Here is a 19,835-nt window from a genome sequence, read left to right on the forward strand (position 1 = left end):
GCGTCTACACTATACTGTAAGTCAACCGTAAGTTACACTAGTTGGCTGTTCCGTGAATTTAGTTTGTGCAGGTAATGTTAACCACGAATAATCCAACAACAAAGATAGCGATGCAAGGAAAGGCTTTTTTTTCGTTAATTTACTAAGCCTGTGTACATAATATTAACCACGATTATCTTACGAAAAAAGATAATGATGTAAGGAAGTGTTTTTCATTACCTCTTCACATACCAACAACGGCATGGGCTGAAATTTACTAACGACACGAAGACCCAGCCACCAAATTATACCAACAGCTCCCTAAAGAATATTGCCCATCAACACATAAAGCTTTCACACTTATAATTTACCTGGAAGCAAAATTACCGGCACTTCGCACGCCGGTCACGTACGCCCATGGAAAGCACCCTGAGAGACGCAGGCGGGAGAGACGCGAAAGAGATGGGCCAGATGATAGTTAAAAAAAAAAAAATAAATAAATTAAAAAAAAAAAAAAAATCCACTTCGAGACGTAGGGGCCAGAGAGAGCCACTCAGGCCCTTATTCTCGATGAGTACGGAAGATCCCAAACACCTCTTCCTCAGCGACTTGTTTCTAGATATGGCTGGCTAATATCCTTTTGTAAGTAATTTATGCAGGCTGGCTATATTGGGAGGATGTACGTAACACAGAAGAGGACAGTAAGGTGTTGTAAACAATAAATCCCTTAGGGAAAGGTGTTAGGGAGCTTCATCAACCGATGACAGTATACCATTCTTAGTCTGTAAGGGCAGACGACTAGCCTTGACCCCTGATGGCATTAAGAGATTGAAAAACCTCTATCTCACTGAGATAAAACCCATGAGCACTCCGACTGGGGCGTTCCAACCACTATACCACCAGACGCCAAGAGAGCAATAAGCGCTGTATTATGAAAGCTTGAGACCGCAAATGGGTGGACAGCCGGCATGTTTTTGACGATAATTTCTGAAGCCTATGTTGATTACAGAACACAACTGACCTTTCTGTATCACTGCTAACTACGCTGTGATATGGGATGCAGGCTAATCGCATGTATCACTAACAGGTGTTCCATAAATGACAGTAAAAAATAATGGACCTGCTTACACCTCTTACACCTTCGCGTACTCAGTTTTTATTGCTGTAGCGGACAACATCGTCATTTGGAACCGAGATATACCCAACTCAAAGCCTTTCCATTCTGTCTAGGACCGAACGATGACGCTGCAAAGCCAAACTAGATTGCGTTGCCTCCATCAGTGACCATATCCAGTATTATTAACACGAAATATACTGTACAGCGCTATACGAAGAACACAGGTAATATAAAGAAGTTTGCAGAGCTCTAGTTCCCCCATCCCTCTAAAAAAATGCCAAATGTATCGCGTTACCTCCATGAATGACCAAATCCAACAGTAAAAACAGTGAAATATATAGACCTAAAAGAGCTACACAATGAATAATGAAAGGCTTCCAATGTACTACAAACTCCACTACCCCCATACCCAAAAACAAACCAATAAAATGAAAAATAAAATCACTCTGCGCCAGGGTCGGTATCTGGCCGGGGTGCTCACTCGTCGTCTCGTAAAAGAGTGGCTCAAAAATTTATATGTCTGAAGCGTGGGGTCTGACCGGGGGCCCTAGATCACCTTTTTATGGAAGTCGTAAAAGCATGACCTACGCTTCCTTGGCAGTCCTTCACCGGGCTTAAGCTGAATCTCCCTCTGTATCTGTCCGTATGGGGTAAACTGTGGGACTGGACCTTCTTTACTGAACCTTCATTACTGAGGGACAGTGATAGCCAGAACTGACCCTTCCTCATGCTGGTTAAGTGTGAATATGGAAGGTGTGTCTAGTGGAGGCAACAGGTGAAAATGCGATATGTGTGTGCGTGTATGCGTGTCACTGGGATGAACGAAAAGAGGTCAAACATATGCTAGCACATGAGAGGATATACAATCAGCATCCCCTTAAAATATCTGGCACGGTTTGGGTCCGGAACTCATAACTAAGGCACACACAAAATATCCTACTTATACAAACCACAATAATCACCACCATCCTCACTTCCATTACTATTAGCATGACTGTCCCGTAACTATATAACAATGAATATATTTTAATTAAGTCCTACCAATTCGCATTTTCCTTTGACCAACATAAGATCTCACTACTTTTTTCTTTTCCTCTTTCTCTTTTTTCTCTTTTTTTCTTTTTTACGCCCGACCATTTCCCCTCACGAAGCCCCACGTCCCCCTGACCTCCCCGCCGAATAAAATGTCAGATTGCAACAGAGAAAGGAATGGAATGACACCCGACTCATCCTTACACTCACGCCCTTCACCCGACGTGGATGGGAGGGGAGGAGGGGGTGAGGGCTGGGGCAGTGGAAGGCAGGTATGGGAGGGAGAGAATGGGAAGGCTGATAAGAAAGGGAGGGGAAGATGGGGGAGGGGGAAGATGGGGAGGCTAGGATGAGATGGGAGAAGGAAGGGGAAGGGTGGGAACGGGGAAAAAGAAGAGGGATGAGCGGGGGATGATGGATATGGGGAGGGAAGAAGGGAGAAAATGAGGAAGACACGTATGGAAAATGGCAGGAAGAAGACTATGAGGAAGTTGAATTTGGGAAGGGAATGACAGAAAAAAAAAAATGAGGAGGCTTACGTGGAAGGAAGGGTGGGAGGGAGGGAGGAGACAACTGAGAAAGGAAATGGAAAGCTCGGTGGGAGAAATAGGGAGATGACAGAAAAGGAAATGTAAAAGGGGGGAGGGAGAAAATGGGGAGGATGGTAGGGATGGGAGGGTGAAAGGAAGGGAGGGAACAACTGTGAAAGGACGTGGACTGGTGTGGAACGGGAGAGGAGGAACAGAGGAGGCTGGGTGATGGGATGGGATGAAGGGGAGAAGTGGGAGGGGAGTCTGGATAAGCAGTATGACAAACTAGGAGGGAGACATGAGGGTGGGAAAGAGGAGGGAGGAAGAGTAAATCGGTGAACAGATGGGATGGATGGATGGGATGGTTCTTGGAGAGGTAGGGAGGGGAGGTAGGTAGGGAGGACATTAAAAGGTGATAGGTCAGAGGTAGGGAGCTGACAGGGGTGGCTGGTGAGAGATGGTAAGGTCATGTGTGAGAGGCAGAGGTCAGAGGTCATGTCAGGAGTGAGGGTTGACATTAACCCTTATACACTACAACTTTATTGTTATTATTTTTTTGGCATAGACTTTTTCTGTCAGTGAGAGTTGACGTGAGCTACTTCAACACGGTAACATCATTTTTGCAGTTTATAATTGCTACCTCCAGACAATTTTATTCAGATTGAAAAAGACCTCTCGAATTACATGGATTAAGAGTGTGTCTAAACCCCTCCAGTTCGACAACCTTCTAAGCTGATCAACATCGTCTGAAGGTGGCGAGAAAAAAATGCGTCATTAGACCGAAGTGATTAACCCCTTCACGTGGTGAGGGTGAAGCAGTATGTGACTTCAGAGGTGATGTCAGGGGGTAAGGGTGATGTCAAGAAGGGTGGGGTGACGACAGGGCGAGATGTTACATCAGAGATGGTGTCAAGATGCTGTCACGAGCGAATAGCGATGTCACAAGAGTCATATCAAGACCGAGAATTAACGATGTGAAGGGTAGAGGGTGACATCAAAGGTAAAAAGTGACGTCAAGGGTTCAAGCTGATGTCAATGGAGAGGGGTAGTATGAGGGGTAATGAGTGACGTGTAAGGTAACGTGAGGGGTGATAATGGTTCAAGCCGATGTGATGTATGGGTTGACGTGAGGGGTGATGAGAGGGGAGTGATGTCAATGGTTCAAGCTGATGTCAGTGGTGAGAGGTGAGGTGCCACACTTCCACCACGCGGATCATCACGAAGGCCTATTGTTCTCTCACATCCCACTCAACGCCTTTACGACTCCCAATCAAAGCCCATTTCGTTCATTTAAGTGTGTGTGTGTGTGTGTGTGTGTGTGTGTGTGTGTGTGTGTGTGTGTGTGTGTGTGTGTGTGTGTGTGTGTGTCAGTCATGTTCTGGAGGTGTCAGTTGATGTTATGCTCGTCTCTCTCCCTCTCTCTCTCTAATTATGTAAACACGATGGGAGTGAGGGCCGTGGCAACCTAATCCTCAGCGTTAGTGGGTGGGAACTGTCCGTCTCTTGGCTGTGTTCCGTTGAGCGTGGTGCTGTTAAAAGTTATCTCTATGACCCTTTAAACAGCGACGATTAAAATTACGTATCTTACTCTGTCTAATAAACTTTATATATGAAGTGATTAATGTAAAAACGCCGTGTCCTGCGAGTCGACTGTGTGAAAAGACTCCCATTCCCTACAGTCCAATGGTATATTATTCTGTTTCTTATTTGCTACCACTTTTATTATTTTTTTTAAAGGCAAACTTTTAGTAGTCAAGGAGGTAATGAAGACTGTAATTAACCTCCCCAGTTCGAAAAGTCTCCCCTAAGCTGAAGGTGCCTAGAATAAAAAAAAAAAAAAAAAGTACGGAAGGGACTACGAGGGTGGTACGATAAGATCACGCAGAAATCACCACTACTAAGCACGACACACTCACAAAGAACGTAAGGTAGAACCCTGAGCACACGTTTGAAGGTTCAATGCGTACTAATGTATATAACGTATGAGCATAATGGGGAAAAAAAGGGTCCCTGCAGTGCCACTTAAAAACCAACAGAATCATTCCGAATCATTCCTCCAAAATTCTCCTAAAATGGAAAGAAAAAGAGGAAAACTTCAATAAAATTCACTACTAACAGACTGGTTGCTCTGTGAATCTCCCATTACACGATGAAGAGGAATGCAATTATAGCACAGTGCAAAACCTATTAAAACCATATTCTGTGACTCTCTAAAGCAAAAATATGGAAAAATAAAATAAATAAAGAAAAGCCAAAATAAATAATAAACTGCAGCACAATTCCAAACGATGAGAAAACTTGTCCTGTGAATCATATTAGTTGTCTCCCTCGACTGATGACAGCATTACTCTTAATTCTTTTACCGTAAATTGACCCAGATTTTCGTCCTTTTGCTGCTTATTTCACGAAGCTCAGTAGCAGAATTACATAATGCTACGGCTTTCCATCCTTTCCACAGCACCTCTTCGTGACTATCACTATATTCTAGAAGTAATCTATCGCAACAACGAAGCATTCATGATGGAGATGGAAATTTTAGGCCAAGTTAGAGAAAAGAGATAAACTAACTAGCTAGGTCAGAGTGTGTCCCGAACCGTCATATAACCTCTGGCGTGCATGATAACAATGAAAAATAAAAACTCAATCAGAGGTTGGGTTCCCGGGTGACCGCAAGGGCGACCAGACCCAGTTTCCCGCCACCGATAGTCGTGAGAGCCACCTGCCACCCCCTCCCTCCCCCACATACTCCCTCACCCACTAACTCCCTCACCCACATACTCCCTCCCCCACATACTCCCTCACCCACTAACTCCCTCACGCACATACTCCCTCACCCACACTCTACTCCACATCTACACGAATATCCACCATCCACACACCTTACAACCAAGTATATTAGGAGAAGGTGAGTGAGAAAGAAAAAATGAAGGGAAGAGAAAGATTTAGAAAGACAGTGGAGGATGAGTCTTGGAGATATGGACGCGGGTGAGAAAATGAACTGAGAGAGGGACTTTTGGGTGACTGGATGAGGAGGGTGCGTGTTGATGAGTAGGGAACTTGGAGTGAGGGAGGAGACAAGTGAGTAAGAAAGAGGGCGAGTGGGTGAGTGAGTGGGTGTATCTGGGGGAAGGGAGTGAGACAGGTTTATGTGGGTGAAGGATGAGGCAGGTGGTTAAGCTGGGTATTTTATTCACGCTAACACCAGAAGAATTTGATCAACTGTGAGAAATCCTGACAGTCCAAGGCTTAAAAATATATCTACCTCTTGTGCCCCTTTCGCTGCTATCAGTATACCTGGAATTATTATCTTATCTTTTACCACACGATTTTCTTAAGTCGAAAGTAATCCTTAATAAAAAGTCAACTGCTTCCTTCACTCCCATATCTACCCGCTTTCACCCGTCCTGATTTCTCACTCTCTTGTCTCCCTCAGTCTAACTCTCTCTTTAAGTGCCCGCTTCCAAGAACAACTCAGATCTAACCTTACAACATGACAGTCACATTTAATCCTCCCCTACAATCACTTTCCCTCCCACAGAATCTTCAACTCTCTCTCTCTCTCTCTCTCTCTCTAACATGGTCATTTCTAACCTGAATAAAATCGTCTGGAGGTAACAAGAATACGATCAAATTAAAAAAAGCCACCGTGATGAAGTCTACAAAAATAGAGAGAAAATAAACCCCGAGAAATGAATAATGAATAAATGTGATGAAACGAGATACCTGAGTAATATTCCCACGCATATATGGTCATACATTTTCTTATTCACCACATCACCAGTGTCAGTGTCTGGTTTCCATTAAGACTTAAGGTGTTGTGTTTCTACCCTCACGGTGTAATTTTTTTGTTGGATGTGCCTAGTATAACATATGCTTACGGAGAAATTAACCCACCAGCACGTTGACGCCCTGTTTTTATTATTATTATTATTATTCTATTATTATTAAGAAACGCCTATAGCAGACTTTCGTAAGGCTAATGAATATCGGTAGCACCTGTCAGCAGCTCAGTTAATGGCCAAGTAGAGTCAGATTGGAGGGCTGATTTGATTAGTAACTAAGGAGACTGATTCCTACCTTATCACTAATGCTCACTGAATTTCACACAAACATAACGTAATGCTCAGGTGATGGAAGTGACCTTGGTTCCTTGAGGTATAAAAAAAACAATAAAGAAGAGGGACAAACACACATAGGGAACTCACTATCATGCCAAAGTAACTAATGTGGTGGGACGAACTTTCCATAAACAAAGGATATGTGTGTTTGTTTAAGGCACTGAGAAGGCGACCAACACACCTTATCATAGGTATCATATCCATTATTCTAACCTTATTTTCCATTAACAGTTGCAAGTATATATGAGAAGATCGAGACCTAATTTTACCAATACAAACCGGTATAGATATTCTCTCTCTCTCTCTCTCTCTCTCTCTCTCTCACACACACACACACACACACACACACACACACACAAAACTTTGTAATATATTCGTCCTTTTGCAGCATAATCCCGTAACTCAGTGATAAAATACGGCACTACTCGGCTGTTCATCTTTTCCATAGCACTTCCTGATCATTACCAAGTTCTAATGTTAATCTCTTGCAACAGCTCAACAACGAAGACGAAGAGACACCAATTTTAAACCAATATACAGTGAACAGAGTATAGAAATCTGCAGTTTACTTACCTTGACCGTGCCTGACTTGAGCGGCTTCTCCGGATCAGGGACGTATTCGAGTGTGATGCCGTAGAACTGTCCTTTGTTGATGTAGGTGATGCGGTCGTCCTCGCGCCGCTGGGACGTCGAGATGGGCGTCTCCAGGTGGTACTTGAAGCCGTACTGGTTGAATCTGAGGAAGGCGCAGAAGAAGCAAGGGATGAGTTTGGGTTTAGACTATTTTCTCCGTATTTACTTCAGCGAATCTTGAAAACATGCTGGCAATTTGATCATGAGAACACTATAGATATACGATTTTTTTTCTATTTTCCACTGGTGACTGCGAATTTCTGATCATCATAAGGAAATGGTTAGACACAGACATACTTTAAAACAAAAAACTGTAAACTGGCATGCAAATACATACATACAGTGCAAAAGCAGAGACAGGCAACCACTGCGGCAACACCTAAATACAAGCATTAGGAAGAGAAACACTCGCTGTTAAGACAAATAAAAAAAACACACACACATATACCTCAGTTTAGCACAAAACGAAAAAAGTCTGTCGTTACAAAGATGCGTATGAAGCCAAACCATCCACTTTTCTAGGGAACTCAGGAACTCTGACATCATCATCATGTTTCGGAGGGAGAAAGAAGCCACTCGTGCGTTAAAGAAATGGATGGGTATGAGCGTAGGTTGTGGAGATGAGAAGCGAGGAGGAGGTGGGGGTGAGATTAGGGATATGGTGTACAGATGAGGAGGAGGAGGTGAGGTGAGACTAGGGATACGATGCGAGGAGGAGGTGAGGTAAAATTAGGGATATGATGTACAAATGGAGGAGGAGGAGGAGGAGGAGGAGGAGGTGAGATTAAGAATATGATGTACAGATGAGGAGGAGAAGGAGGTGGGGGTGAGATTAGGGGTATGCTGTATATTCAGGGACAAAAGTTAGCCTTACCCCTGAACTACAAAGACGTATTGTTGTATTTTAATCGTGCTTATTCCAGACAATTTAAGTCAATCCCTAAAGATCTCTCTTAGTGAAGGAGTTAATTAAGGCTATATATATAACCTCTCCAGTTTGGAAAGTCTACCTTAAGATGAATAAAATCGTCTGGAGGTAGCAAGGACCGAAGCAGACAATATTACAGAATTCCTACCTCTCAGTGCATTCGTCTGCTAAATTTCCTAAGATAAAAGAGACCTGGTATTTCTCCAGCCAAACACGCAGGCAGGCATGCTCTCTCTCTCTCTCTCTCTGATGTTATATGTCTAGGTGGAAAGTTAGTGAAAGATCCATCTAGGTGGCAACACATGTTAAGGAAGATTTGGCGCAGTATTTTTGAAGGGATAGGAGGCTACGTGGCACCTCTTTCTTGGCGATTTATTTTGCGTACTACAGTACATTTTCTAGTATGTTATTCAGATCGTCTTAAAAATCGACATACTGTACGTTGCATCAATAACACACAAGAGAATTTTGTGGTGGCAAGTGCAGAATAAATCGCAAAGAAAGAAGTGTCAGGAAATCTACCAAGCCAATTATGATAGGACCCTAAGTGTAGGTACGTAAAGGAATTCAAGTAATGCAAGCAAAGAGACACAGATCCAGTCCAACACGTAAGAGGGAGACAAAAAGCAGATTATCGGCTCTCTCAGTCCCTTCAATGACGTCTTTTTCTACCCCTTTACACTCAATTTGATGTAGTTTAACGAAGGGGTTAATGAAGACTATTATCCAACCCTTTCAGCTCTAAATCCTCTCCTTTGCAGAGTCAGATCAGGTGGAGAAGGCAAGAGATAACACCTTTAGGTTCCATTACGTATTTTTTTTTTCCCCATCTGCTTAGTGATTTTCTCTAGCTCAGAATAAACTTTTCAAAATGGAGAAATTAAACAGAGCCTTAATATACCCATCCTGAACTGAAAAAAAAAAAAAACTCGTCTGGTTGTAGAAATAGTAATATAAACTGGATGTCGCCCGGATTCAGAGTGCTAAGAGCATTGGTGACAGTTTAGAAATGTCGGGATATCTGTAAGAGTGATGCGGCGCGTCACTCTCAGCAGAAGTGATGAGTGATTTAGTGTGTCGTTAACAGGCCAACAGATACTGGCCATTATCATCCTCGCTGGCTGACAAGGGGAGATAAAGGGGAGCAATGAGGGATGGTGGTGGGGAGAAACTTTTTTGAGAACACTTTGCTTTGGTAAAAGCACGCTAATGTACATTAGATTCATTAACTCACAGTTTTAGGTGACTCTCTCTCTCTCTCTCTCTCATGTGTACGTACGTATATATGTATGCATGTAGGTATGCATGTGGGAAGGGAGCGTTTGGGAAAGGGTGGGTGAGGGAGGAGTTGGGTGGGCCATGGAAGTATTATACCCTATTCCACCTGTCTTTCTTTCTCTCTCTCTCTCTCTAACACACACACACACACACACACACACACACACACACACACACACACACACACACACACACACACACACACCGTGACTGCCTCAGCGGGGGCGGTAATGCTCCTTCGTGACCATTCAAAATACTTATCAGGACTTTATTACTCGTAAGGAGCCGTGGAATGGGCCGGCGAGCACCTTGAGAAATGAAGTTGTTGGGTGACGACATTCACGAGTAAAATTTGTGATGAACTCTCACGATCCCCCCGTTGGATAATTCCATATTTTGCGGCCGATAATGAAACATAAAATTCGCGTGGCCGCCCCTCACCTCTTGTTCTGCTCGGACATAATTTTTTTTCCATGGCCATTTTTGTGTGACGAAGCGTAACTATAATTATCTCTTGTCAAAAAAGGATATTCTCAAGGAACAACACATTACTCAAAATTATGCCAAGTTTGTAACATCTAATAATTCTAGATTCAATATTACTGTAAATGTTAATAAGACCAATACAGGAAAAGAAACTCTGGGATTTTTTTTTAACGCTACAATGATTATATGTTACCCAGAATAATGGTGTTCATAAACTCTCTGAACCCAATGATTTACTTCTACGTAAACTGTTGCTCCCTCCAAATGTTGTGATTGGAGTTTGGATAGGCTTCTCGCACTGGAGGGGGTCTGTGAAGGCTATATCTAATTCCCCCAGTTGGAAAAGTCTTCCGTACGATAAATATATTTGTCTGGAAAGAGCAAAGAATAAAATAACAACAGGACATCGTACTGAAGTGGAAGTTGAAGTGTACGCGTGGAGTCCATGCGAATCCCCAGCTCCCACCCAGGATGGAGTCTGCCCGTATTTCCTCATAACCGCACTACACCAATCACTGGAAATTATGGGTGCCGCCACGAAATAATTGAAGAATACGGTCGCTATCTGGCCTACCTGCCTGCTAGACGGGTAGCCACAATATGGGACTTTTAGCGCTGAATACCAATGAGGCCCGGGGCGAGAATCTACGCAATTAATGAATATTCAAATCACAGGGTCTGGCCACCAACGGATCAAGGTAATTTCCTCGCATTCAGTGCTGTATATTTGTGCCAAGCTAACGCCTCTGTCAACGGATGCAAACAAGTAGTTATTAACACGATTGGTAACCTTCTGCTCTGGTTTCAGATCTATATTATGTAAATATTTATTTGTATGAGTGGTGCCTATATGTTTTTTTTTTTTTACTTTAAGGAAGAAGGAACCAAAAACCAGGACCCCGCAAACCGTTCCCTCCAAGAAAAAACAACAAAACCAAGATTAGAGAGAGCCATATTCAAGATCCGTTCATTTCGAGAGAGGATCTTGAAATGGCTCTTTGTTATCTTGTTTTTCATATTGCTGTGGAAAAGTTGAAAAATAACATCTGGCCTAATAAGACCCTCCATTATTTGATCTCAACAAAGCTTCCCCCATCCATTATCAAAACCTTAAATTGAAAAATAATCTACTCGATCGGCGGAGGTTGGTTTTAACTCTGACCAGTTTGTTTATTTATTTGTTCTTATAATCCCATAGTGCAAATGTTTTTTTAGCGATGAATTCTCTAACATTCGAAAATAACAAGAAAAATAATAAAACTAAAATGTAAAAGTAAAATATAGTAAGAGGTTCAAATGATAATGCTGCGTACTCTTTTTTTTTCCCTTTTGTTCTAAATAATGATTTTTTTGCGATTCGCTTTTCTCAGTCTGTAATCCTGAAACCACAAAAAAAGAAAAGAAAAAAACTCGGACATCAGGAAACCTGTGATGTAGAGATGCTGTGGGCTGCATCTGCTACCCTTGAGGGGCCTAAGGCAGTGGTAATTTGGATAATACGTTGAATTGATCCATATATTGTTCTCCGGCTCTCTGCATTAATACCTGGGAACCTGGGGAAAATTCTCTCTCTCCCTCCCTCCATCACCTCCCTCCCTCCTTCTCTCTCTCTCTCTCTCTCCATGCATATAAATAGACAGACAGACAGACAGGCAGGCACGCAGACAGACAGACAGACAAACAGGTAGACAGTAAGACAGACAGACAGATACAGATAGATGGATAGATACTGATAGATAGATTGACTGATTAAGATATAGAGAGACAGAGACTTTCCACTACTTCTCAAACATAACCCTCAGCTCTCGTGTGTGTGTGTGTGTGTGTGTGTGTGTGTGTGTGTGTGTGTGTGTGTGTGTGTGTGTTCCTCTGAGCCACATTTACGATGATGACTGTGCAGTGTCGGTAAGATTTTCTCTCTACGCCATGATCCCTAAAAATCTATTATCAGGCCGAACGTCTTATTTGCATTCAACTCTTGCTGCATTTTTCGTTCCTAACATCCAAATTTCACCCTGATTCGACAGCCGTTTTTAATTATAAGGGGCAGAGGAAATCATGCAATTTTAATTATCCCTCATTACCCGAGCCGAAACCTTTGCGAGGCCAATCAGAGAGTAATTACCATTCCAGCCATCAGATAGCCAGTAAAAGTCACTTCAAGCCGCCTTGCCCTCAGCCCACACCACCACACCGCACCACACTATACCAGACCACATAACACCGCATACCACTCACCACACCAAACTGCAACACCATGCAATTTCACACCACACCATACCACACCACACAGCAGGCCGGGCAGCAGCCAGCACTGCGCCACACCACTGACTCTGAGCACGAACTCTAATTACTGTAAAAATGGCTAGAATCATGCAAAGAGATGAGTCTCTCTCTCTCTCTCGCGCACACACACACACGCACACACACACACACACACACACACACACACTCTCTCTCTCTCTCTCTCTCTCTCTCTCTCTTAGTGAAAGCTTTAACATTACACGCAAAATCTGCCCACTACGCGACCGTCGAATAGGTGTCTGGTCTGTAGGGTGTTAAGTTCATATCTCTGGACCGAACACCTGGATCGAAAGACCGAAATGGAGAGAAATGGGTCGAAAGTGGGCCCCTCCTTGCAAGGTGACCTGCAACTGACAGTGCAATGTCTAAATTAGCATCAGATCGAAGTCCTTACATGGATCAAATTATAAGGCTCCCAAACTATCTCCCTCTCTCATACCACAGAGGGTATGGCAACATCTCTTCATCCTACCCACCTTAAGGGCGTTCGACAAGAAGGGGTGAAAGGCTATAGTTGAGAGATCTAGGATGGTGCTGTGAATGTCTGGGCCAAATGGGCTAAAAACAGCCAAGAAGTGGACAATGGATATTTATGAGACAGGCCAGATGGTTGGACGTGGGTTGAGAAGCGGTGGTGTATGTGTAGAGAGAAGTTACACAGAGTTACAAAGATACACAGGCCACACACCCCATAAAGTCTTGACGAGGTAGTGTGGCCCTAACACTAAATGTAATACTGTACTTGTACCCCTATTACAGGCGTATAAGAAAAAGAATGTATACCAGACAGATTTCTCTACCACCCTCCAGACCCTCCGTCAATTCCACGTAAGGAAAAACAGTGAAAGTTAGCATTTTACAGGACAGAAAAGCCTGACTAAAATTTTGGAAAAGGGATAGAAATTAGTACTGGGATGAAAGGGCTGAGCATACAGTATCGTGGTAATACTAAAACTAAACTTCATACCAATTAACTTTTCATTAATTCATTTCCTTACATCAACGGCACTAGGGTTAGGACAAAGTGAGAGATGTGTGCTTAGAAAATGGTGGAGCATGAGCTAGGAAAAGATGGTACATGGAGATAGGAGGAGGTGGGACACGTGTCAGTAAGACCTGGGACTCAGGCTATGAAGCAGAGGGAAAAGGGCTAGGAAAAGCAGAGCTAGTAAAAAGTGGGATATGTGCTGCGTAATGGCAAGGAATGGATCGGGAAAAGCTGAGAAATTGACTAGGAAAAAGTGGAACACTGCCTAGGAAAATGTGGGGCATGGGCTAGGGAAAGGTGGGGCATGGATTAATATAGATGGAACATGGGCTAACAAGGTAATACTAGGGCTACATAGGCTGGGTATGTGTTGGGAAAACGGTGGGAAGTTGGAAACTCAGTGGGCTTTCTGAGCAATGAACCTGGAGGGGATGGAGAAATTTTTAGCTTGTGAGTTAGGCGGGAACTTAGTGTATTTTGGTGCGTCCAACTAAGTGTGAGGAACTATTTTTTGGATAAGAACTGCTGAAAAATCTGTTAAGAACTGACTAAATAAGTACGAATGAAATGTGAATAAAAACACTTGTTATTAACTCTACGATGACATCACACTGTTTTATGCATTGTTCCAGCATGCAACATATAGTGAACATGAGGTAAAGAAAGCAAAATAGCGCTACAGATTACAAATGAACCTATGAGAGGGAAAATAGGAACCTACAGTACAAATGAGCCAATGAAAACAAAGTAGCAACGTTGTGTACAAATGAGCCGATGAAGGACCAACAGTAACGTACAGTACAATAATGAGCCAATGAGAGAAAAACTGCAACACACAGTACACACGACCCAATGAAAGGTAGAAACGTACATTACAAACGAGCCAAATTAAGGCCAACGGCAATAGCAACATACAGTACAAACGAGTCAATGAAAGCAAAATGATTCCCCCTTACTCCCGCGGCGATGATGTCTGGGGCAAGGATGCTGTCGGTACCCCAGCCTCGACCCCATCCAACGGGGCACAAAAACCGCAATTACCCCGCTAATGCCAGTGATATATCTTGCAAAAAATGATTCTAATGAGGGAGCAGACAAGCGGGTAATTGGTGGGTTGAACTATTGCCACGAATGACCCTAATTTCCCTCCTGGTCTCTCTCTTTCTCTCTGTATGGGACCTCTTCACCTACCAGTAAAATTGGGGAGCTGTATATGCACTCGATTGTTATGTCATGTTGTAAGATGATTGTGATTTAGCTCAAGTTGTTTCTCTTCCTTAATGACCCTTCTGCAGGAGACAGGCTTTAAAACTAAGGCTTCTTCTGTATGGGATGAACTTCTAGCCCTGTCATCACGCTGGCATCCCCTCATCCCCATCCTACCCCCAGCCAACCCCGTCTTTGCTAAGGGTCTACGAGATTTACAGTCCCGGCACACGCAATGTCGATCATGTTCTGCCGTCGATAATTCTCCCTTTTTACAGTAATCTTCGTACCGCAGTCTTCCCCCCGCCTCTCTCCCTTCCTCCCTCTTCTTCTGGAGTCTTCGTTCTTACTGTATTCTTCTTGAGAACGTAGTCTTTCCTCTTATCGTAATTTTCCCTTCCTCTTAACGCAGTCTTTACTCTTACTTCATTTTCCCTGTGGCCGCAATCTTCCATCCATCGAAATTTTCCCTTACTCTACTTGCAGTCTTCTCTTCTTCTTGTTGCACTTTTTACTCTTACTGTATTTTTCCCTGTGACCGCAATCTTTCCTCTTACCGTAGTCTTCCTCTTCTCTTGCCGCAGTCTTCACTCTTAAAATATCTTCCATGTGATCGTTTTTTCCTCTCTTAGCGCAATCTTCCTCCCCTCTTGCCGAAGTCTTCACACTTACTGAATTTCCCACTTACCATTGTCTTCCCTGTGAGCAGGCTTCCTCCAGTCTTGCCAGTCTTCTCTCTTTTTATTCCCCCTCTGATGGTAGTCTTCCCTCTTAACACAGTCCTCTCCCATACCGAAGGAAACACAAGAGCGAAGTGTGTATCGAAGGAATACTATTTATACTGGTGCTCACATTTTTCTTAGGTAATGCTAAATATTCTCTCTCTCTCTCTCAACATCGCGGGTGTGCCTGGAATGGAAACTTTTTACTACTAAGGGTCCCACATACCACACTAGAAACCTATGACTCGGAAAACAACGACTGCTCACGACAATTACATAACTAAATAATAAACATCAGTGACCGAAAAATGCGACTAAATTACTTATCACATTTCTATATATCAAAGGAGCAGTTTATAGGCTTTTAAAATCTCTACAGAGCCAAGTATATGTGACAAATCGTTTGAATATTCGGTTTGGGTAAATTTCTGCTTTTTTGTGTCACTCGATCAAAACCAAATCAACGCGGCAAAAATAAAAATCATAAGAACATTGAAACATTCTTGTATAAATTAATAGTGTGACGAAGTGTGACGAATGGCGAATCAGGAGTGGAATTAACATAGAGAGAGAGAGAGAGAGAGAGAGAGAGAGAGAGAGAGAGTGTGTGTGTGTGTGTGTGTGTGTGTGTGTGTGTGTGTGTGTGTGTGTGTGAAGGAGCTCTTATTTAAAGGACAGAGGAAACGCTGGTGAGAGAAGGGAATTTGTGAAGGAGAGAGACCGACATGCCTAAAAATGACGGAAAAAAAAAAAAAATGATCTATAGTAGTCTGTCCACCGAAAATACAGAAACACATGCACACCCTTTTCTTAATGTCCTCGTACTTGTCATCTTTAATATCGTGTTTACCTATGAAGCAATTAACCTGAGTATATCAATGCCGGTTTTTCTCCAGGTAATATTCAACTGGCTTTTATATAATTTTTTTTTGCCTGTCGTAAATGGAGTTGTTGATATTTTCTCGAATATTACGTAATTTGGTAATAGTGTTCATTGAAACCATATTAAACAATTTCCTCGCTAAATCGGAACAATTTCTCTCTCTCTCTCTCTCTTACATAACTTATTTCCTAAAAAGGTTCAAGTTATTTTCGCTTACCAATGCCTCTCTTCCTCTGAGTGTCTAAGTGAGTGAGAGAGAGAGGGGGGGAGAGAGAGAGAGAAGGAGGGAGGTCCCGGCCACCTGAGAGGCTAGTGTGAGGGAGCCATCCATCACTTCACCCTGGCAGCTGAAGTTATTGCTCTCTCTCTCTCTCTCTCTCTTTCCTTCAACATCAACACTGTTTAACTGTCTACCTGTATGTCTACCTATCTGTCTCCCCCTTCCTTTCTCTCTCTCTCTCTCTCTCTCATTCTCTTCATCAACACTGGCTGTCCGTGTAATTGTCTATCTGTATGTCTAACTACTGTCCCCCCTTCCTCTCTCTCCCTCTCAACCTCCCCATCCCTTCCCCTTCCCTTCCCTCAATTCCCCTCTCACCCAGCCAGTTAGGAACATGAGTGATTACACGTTAATTAAACAAGGGTCCCGCCAATGCATCACAAGGCAATATCCCCCTAGCCAATATTTACCCAGCCAGTATTTACCTATCTTAATGTATATACCTGTAGGCTCATTTGCATGCTCATTTAAATAGCAAACCACAAGAGGAGTGAGATATTGAGACATTATATATATGAACTCTCTCTCTGCTCTCTCTCTGTCTCTCTCTCTCTCTCTCAAAATTCTTCACTCACTTCCTCCTCGAAGGTTGAGTTATTAGAGATACAAGGAAAACGTCTAGGAACTGATTGCTTTTCATTACCTAGAGACAAGCTAAACGCAAAATTCTGATTCTCTCCCTCTCTCTCTCTCTCTCTTGCATGATAGACTGTTTCCTATTATCTCTCAGACAAGCAAAACACAAGATACAGTCTCTCATTTATTTCCCCCCTTTAAAGTCTGAGATATTATACACGCTGGCAAATCGTATCATCTAAACTGCTCTTCTTACTATTAAAAGACGATTTTCTTCAGCATAGGGCAGCCTGTGATGGTTAAAGGGATATATGAATGCTGTTTGTAACCCTTCCAGTTGTAAAAGCTCATCGGTCTCAGTTTAATCGTCTGGAAAAAGGTTACGTCTTTATCTCCAACGACGTATTTTATTCTTGCTACTTTCAGACGATTTTATTGGGCTTAAGAGAGGTATTTTAAGCTGGAGGAGTTAGATAAAGCCTTCATTACCCTGTTTAGCGATAAGAGATTTTTCCTAAGCTGACTAATATTGACTGAAAATAGGAAGGTTAGAAAAAAATATTATCGGACTAAAAGGGTAAACACACACACACACACACACACACACACACACACACACACACACACACACACCAACTCCCCCAACAATACCCTTGGCTCAGGTGAATTAATTAGCGTGATGGCAGCACTGCGGGACCCGACACCTGACCGGGGATGCACGGAATACGGAATATCCAATAATTCTCAGGCTCCTACGACTCGCTCACAGCTGAATAAAATCGTCTACTAGAGTTATCCACTCCATGAGAGGGTTATAAATGGCAGCAGTAACACCCGGGTGAATGAATGTCTGACGTACTTCACTGCACTTGATGTTACGCTCTCTCTCTCTCTCTCTCTCTCGCTCTCTCTTTTTTTTTTCTCTCTCTCTCTCTCTCTCGTGATATTCCTTCTTTTCTGGATCTCATCTCACTCCACCCTTACACGAGAAAAAAAAAGTTCATGTTGATGCTGATTGTGATGTTGAATAATTTACATCCATACACTTATAACATATATTTATTTTTTTTAATTATTATTTTATGCATAGCGTCGAGCTGACCACGACACACAAAACATCGTCGCGAGGTGTGCCCAGCCATTGTTGTCAGTCAAGGGCACATAAACCAGCTCACAATATCCTCGTAACTCCCACGCTCTGCCCTCATCAATAAACCACGCTCTCCCCTCATCAATAAACCACGCTCTGCCCTCATCAATAAACCACATGGACTTTACTTGTGACCAACGATAAACCATGCTAATAGAATTTTTGCGCCTTGTGCCGTAAGTCCTTCGCTGTCTCTTAAAACCTATACTTTCAATGGCCTTACGAGTGAAGAATAGTCAGCTACGAAAGAATCACTTCGAACTGGGTGTCAACTGATGCTGTTCAACTCTAATTTATACTGGACAGGACCAAACTCTTCAATATTTTGCATCACACTTGGACAAATTCAACCACTTTGTCTCTGCAAACTCCACTAACTTCAAAACACATCAATTAATGCTGTTCGACTCTAAATTTATCTACGACAGGGCCGAACTCATCAATATCTTGCACCATAAAGCCTGGACAAATTTATCCACCTTATCTCTGCAAAATACAGTATCTTCAGGACACATCAGTTGCTCATTTTGAAGGCCTGATTAAGTTGTCTCTTGAGGATTTGTTCTTACGTTAGTCGAAAGAAAAGCTGGGAGTGGAATCAATGGTTTGGTCAGACAGGTGAGATGGATGTGCTGGCAAAGGCGCACGCTTACCAAGGCCGGTATTTTGGTGTGGATTAGAAAGCTTACGATACTATTTTTACTTGAACTTGGCCTACAACTGTCATCTCTTCATCTTCACTGCTGACTTTTAACAATAGATTAACGCTAGAATACTGTGCTAGTCACGAAAAGATCCTAAGGAAGGGATGTACAGCCGCAGCACTGCCTTTTTCTGCCACTGACCTTCGAGAAATAAGCTGCAAAAGACGAAGATCTAAGCAAAGTTAAACACTGTATAACACCTGTTGCTTTCCGTAATATTTCTGTCAACGGTAAAATTCTTGTACATTATATATATACTCTCTGTCGATAAGAAAATAAATAAATAAACAGCATACGTAGAAAATTACTCACGCCTCCTCTCCCCTCACCTCACTTCACCTCACCTCACCTCTCCACCAGGTTGTGTGCACCTCTGAAGACCTGAGCCAGGAGTCATTAAGCTGTTTTTTCAGTACGGTGGCTTCTTTTGCTATTTTATTCTGTGTGGTGCATCGACGACTTACTGTAGCTTACGAAGGATGTTTCACAGTTGGACAAAAATCTTACGGACAGAGAAACGAACCACTTTTGATTCTCATCCCAAATTCAGTCTTTTTAATTACGAGAAAATGGAATGGTTTAGAATGTTACTCCGTTTATTTACTTAGTGGGAATATTCTACCTACAAACCTCAGTGCTGATCAATAATACTTGCATATCCTGGTATGATTTGTCTTTGCTAATTCACCATGGTATTTTCTGCTACTGTATCATACGTTAATTGTACGTGCTCGCTGCTTGGCCTCATAGTGTGATCCACAGCCTATTGAACTTTATACTGATCTTCTGACATTAATATCCACCTGTTTCTTACCTACGAACAATCGACTTACCTGTGTGCTTATTGACATGTATAATTGGTACTTGTTTACACCTTTTAACAGATTTCTTTCCTAAGCTGAATAAAACCGTCTGGAAGAG

At 42.7% G+C, this 19,835-nt stretch overlaps 1 protein-coding gene across 1 annotated transcript in view; it reads right to left on the bottom strand.

The window, feature by feature from the left end:
• The window catches only part of LOC145412506 (protein grainyhead-like), an 841,526-nt gene that overhangs the window by 104,299 nt on the left and 717,392 nt on the right, over positions 1-19,835 (bottom strand). Inside the window, exon 9 of the mRNA XM_080282393.1 lies at positions 7,350-7,512. Coding sequence (XP_080138519.1) covers positions 7,350-7,512 — 163 coding nt within the window. The remainder of the gene's footprint in view (positions 1-7,349; positions 7,513-19,835) is intronic.

The sequence above is a fragment of the Coenobita brevimanus genome, chromosome 93 (genome assembly GCF_032717465.1).
Source record: "Coenobita brevimanus isolate Jiangsu-jjx chromosome 93, ASM3271746v2, whole genome shotgun sequence".
In the NCBI taxonomy this organism is placed as follows: domain Eukaryota; kingdom Metazoa; phylum Arthropoda; class Malacostraca; order Decapoda; family Coenobitidae; genus Coenobita; species Coenobita brevimanus.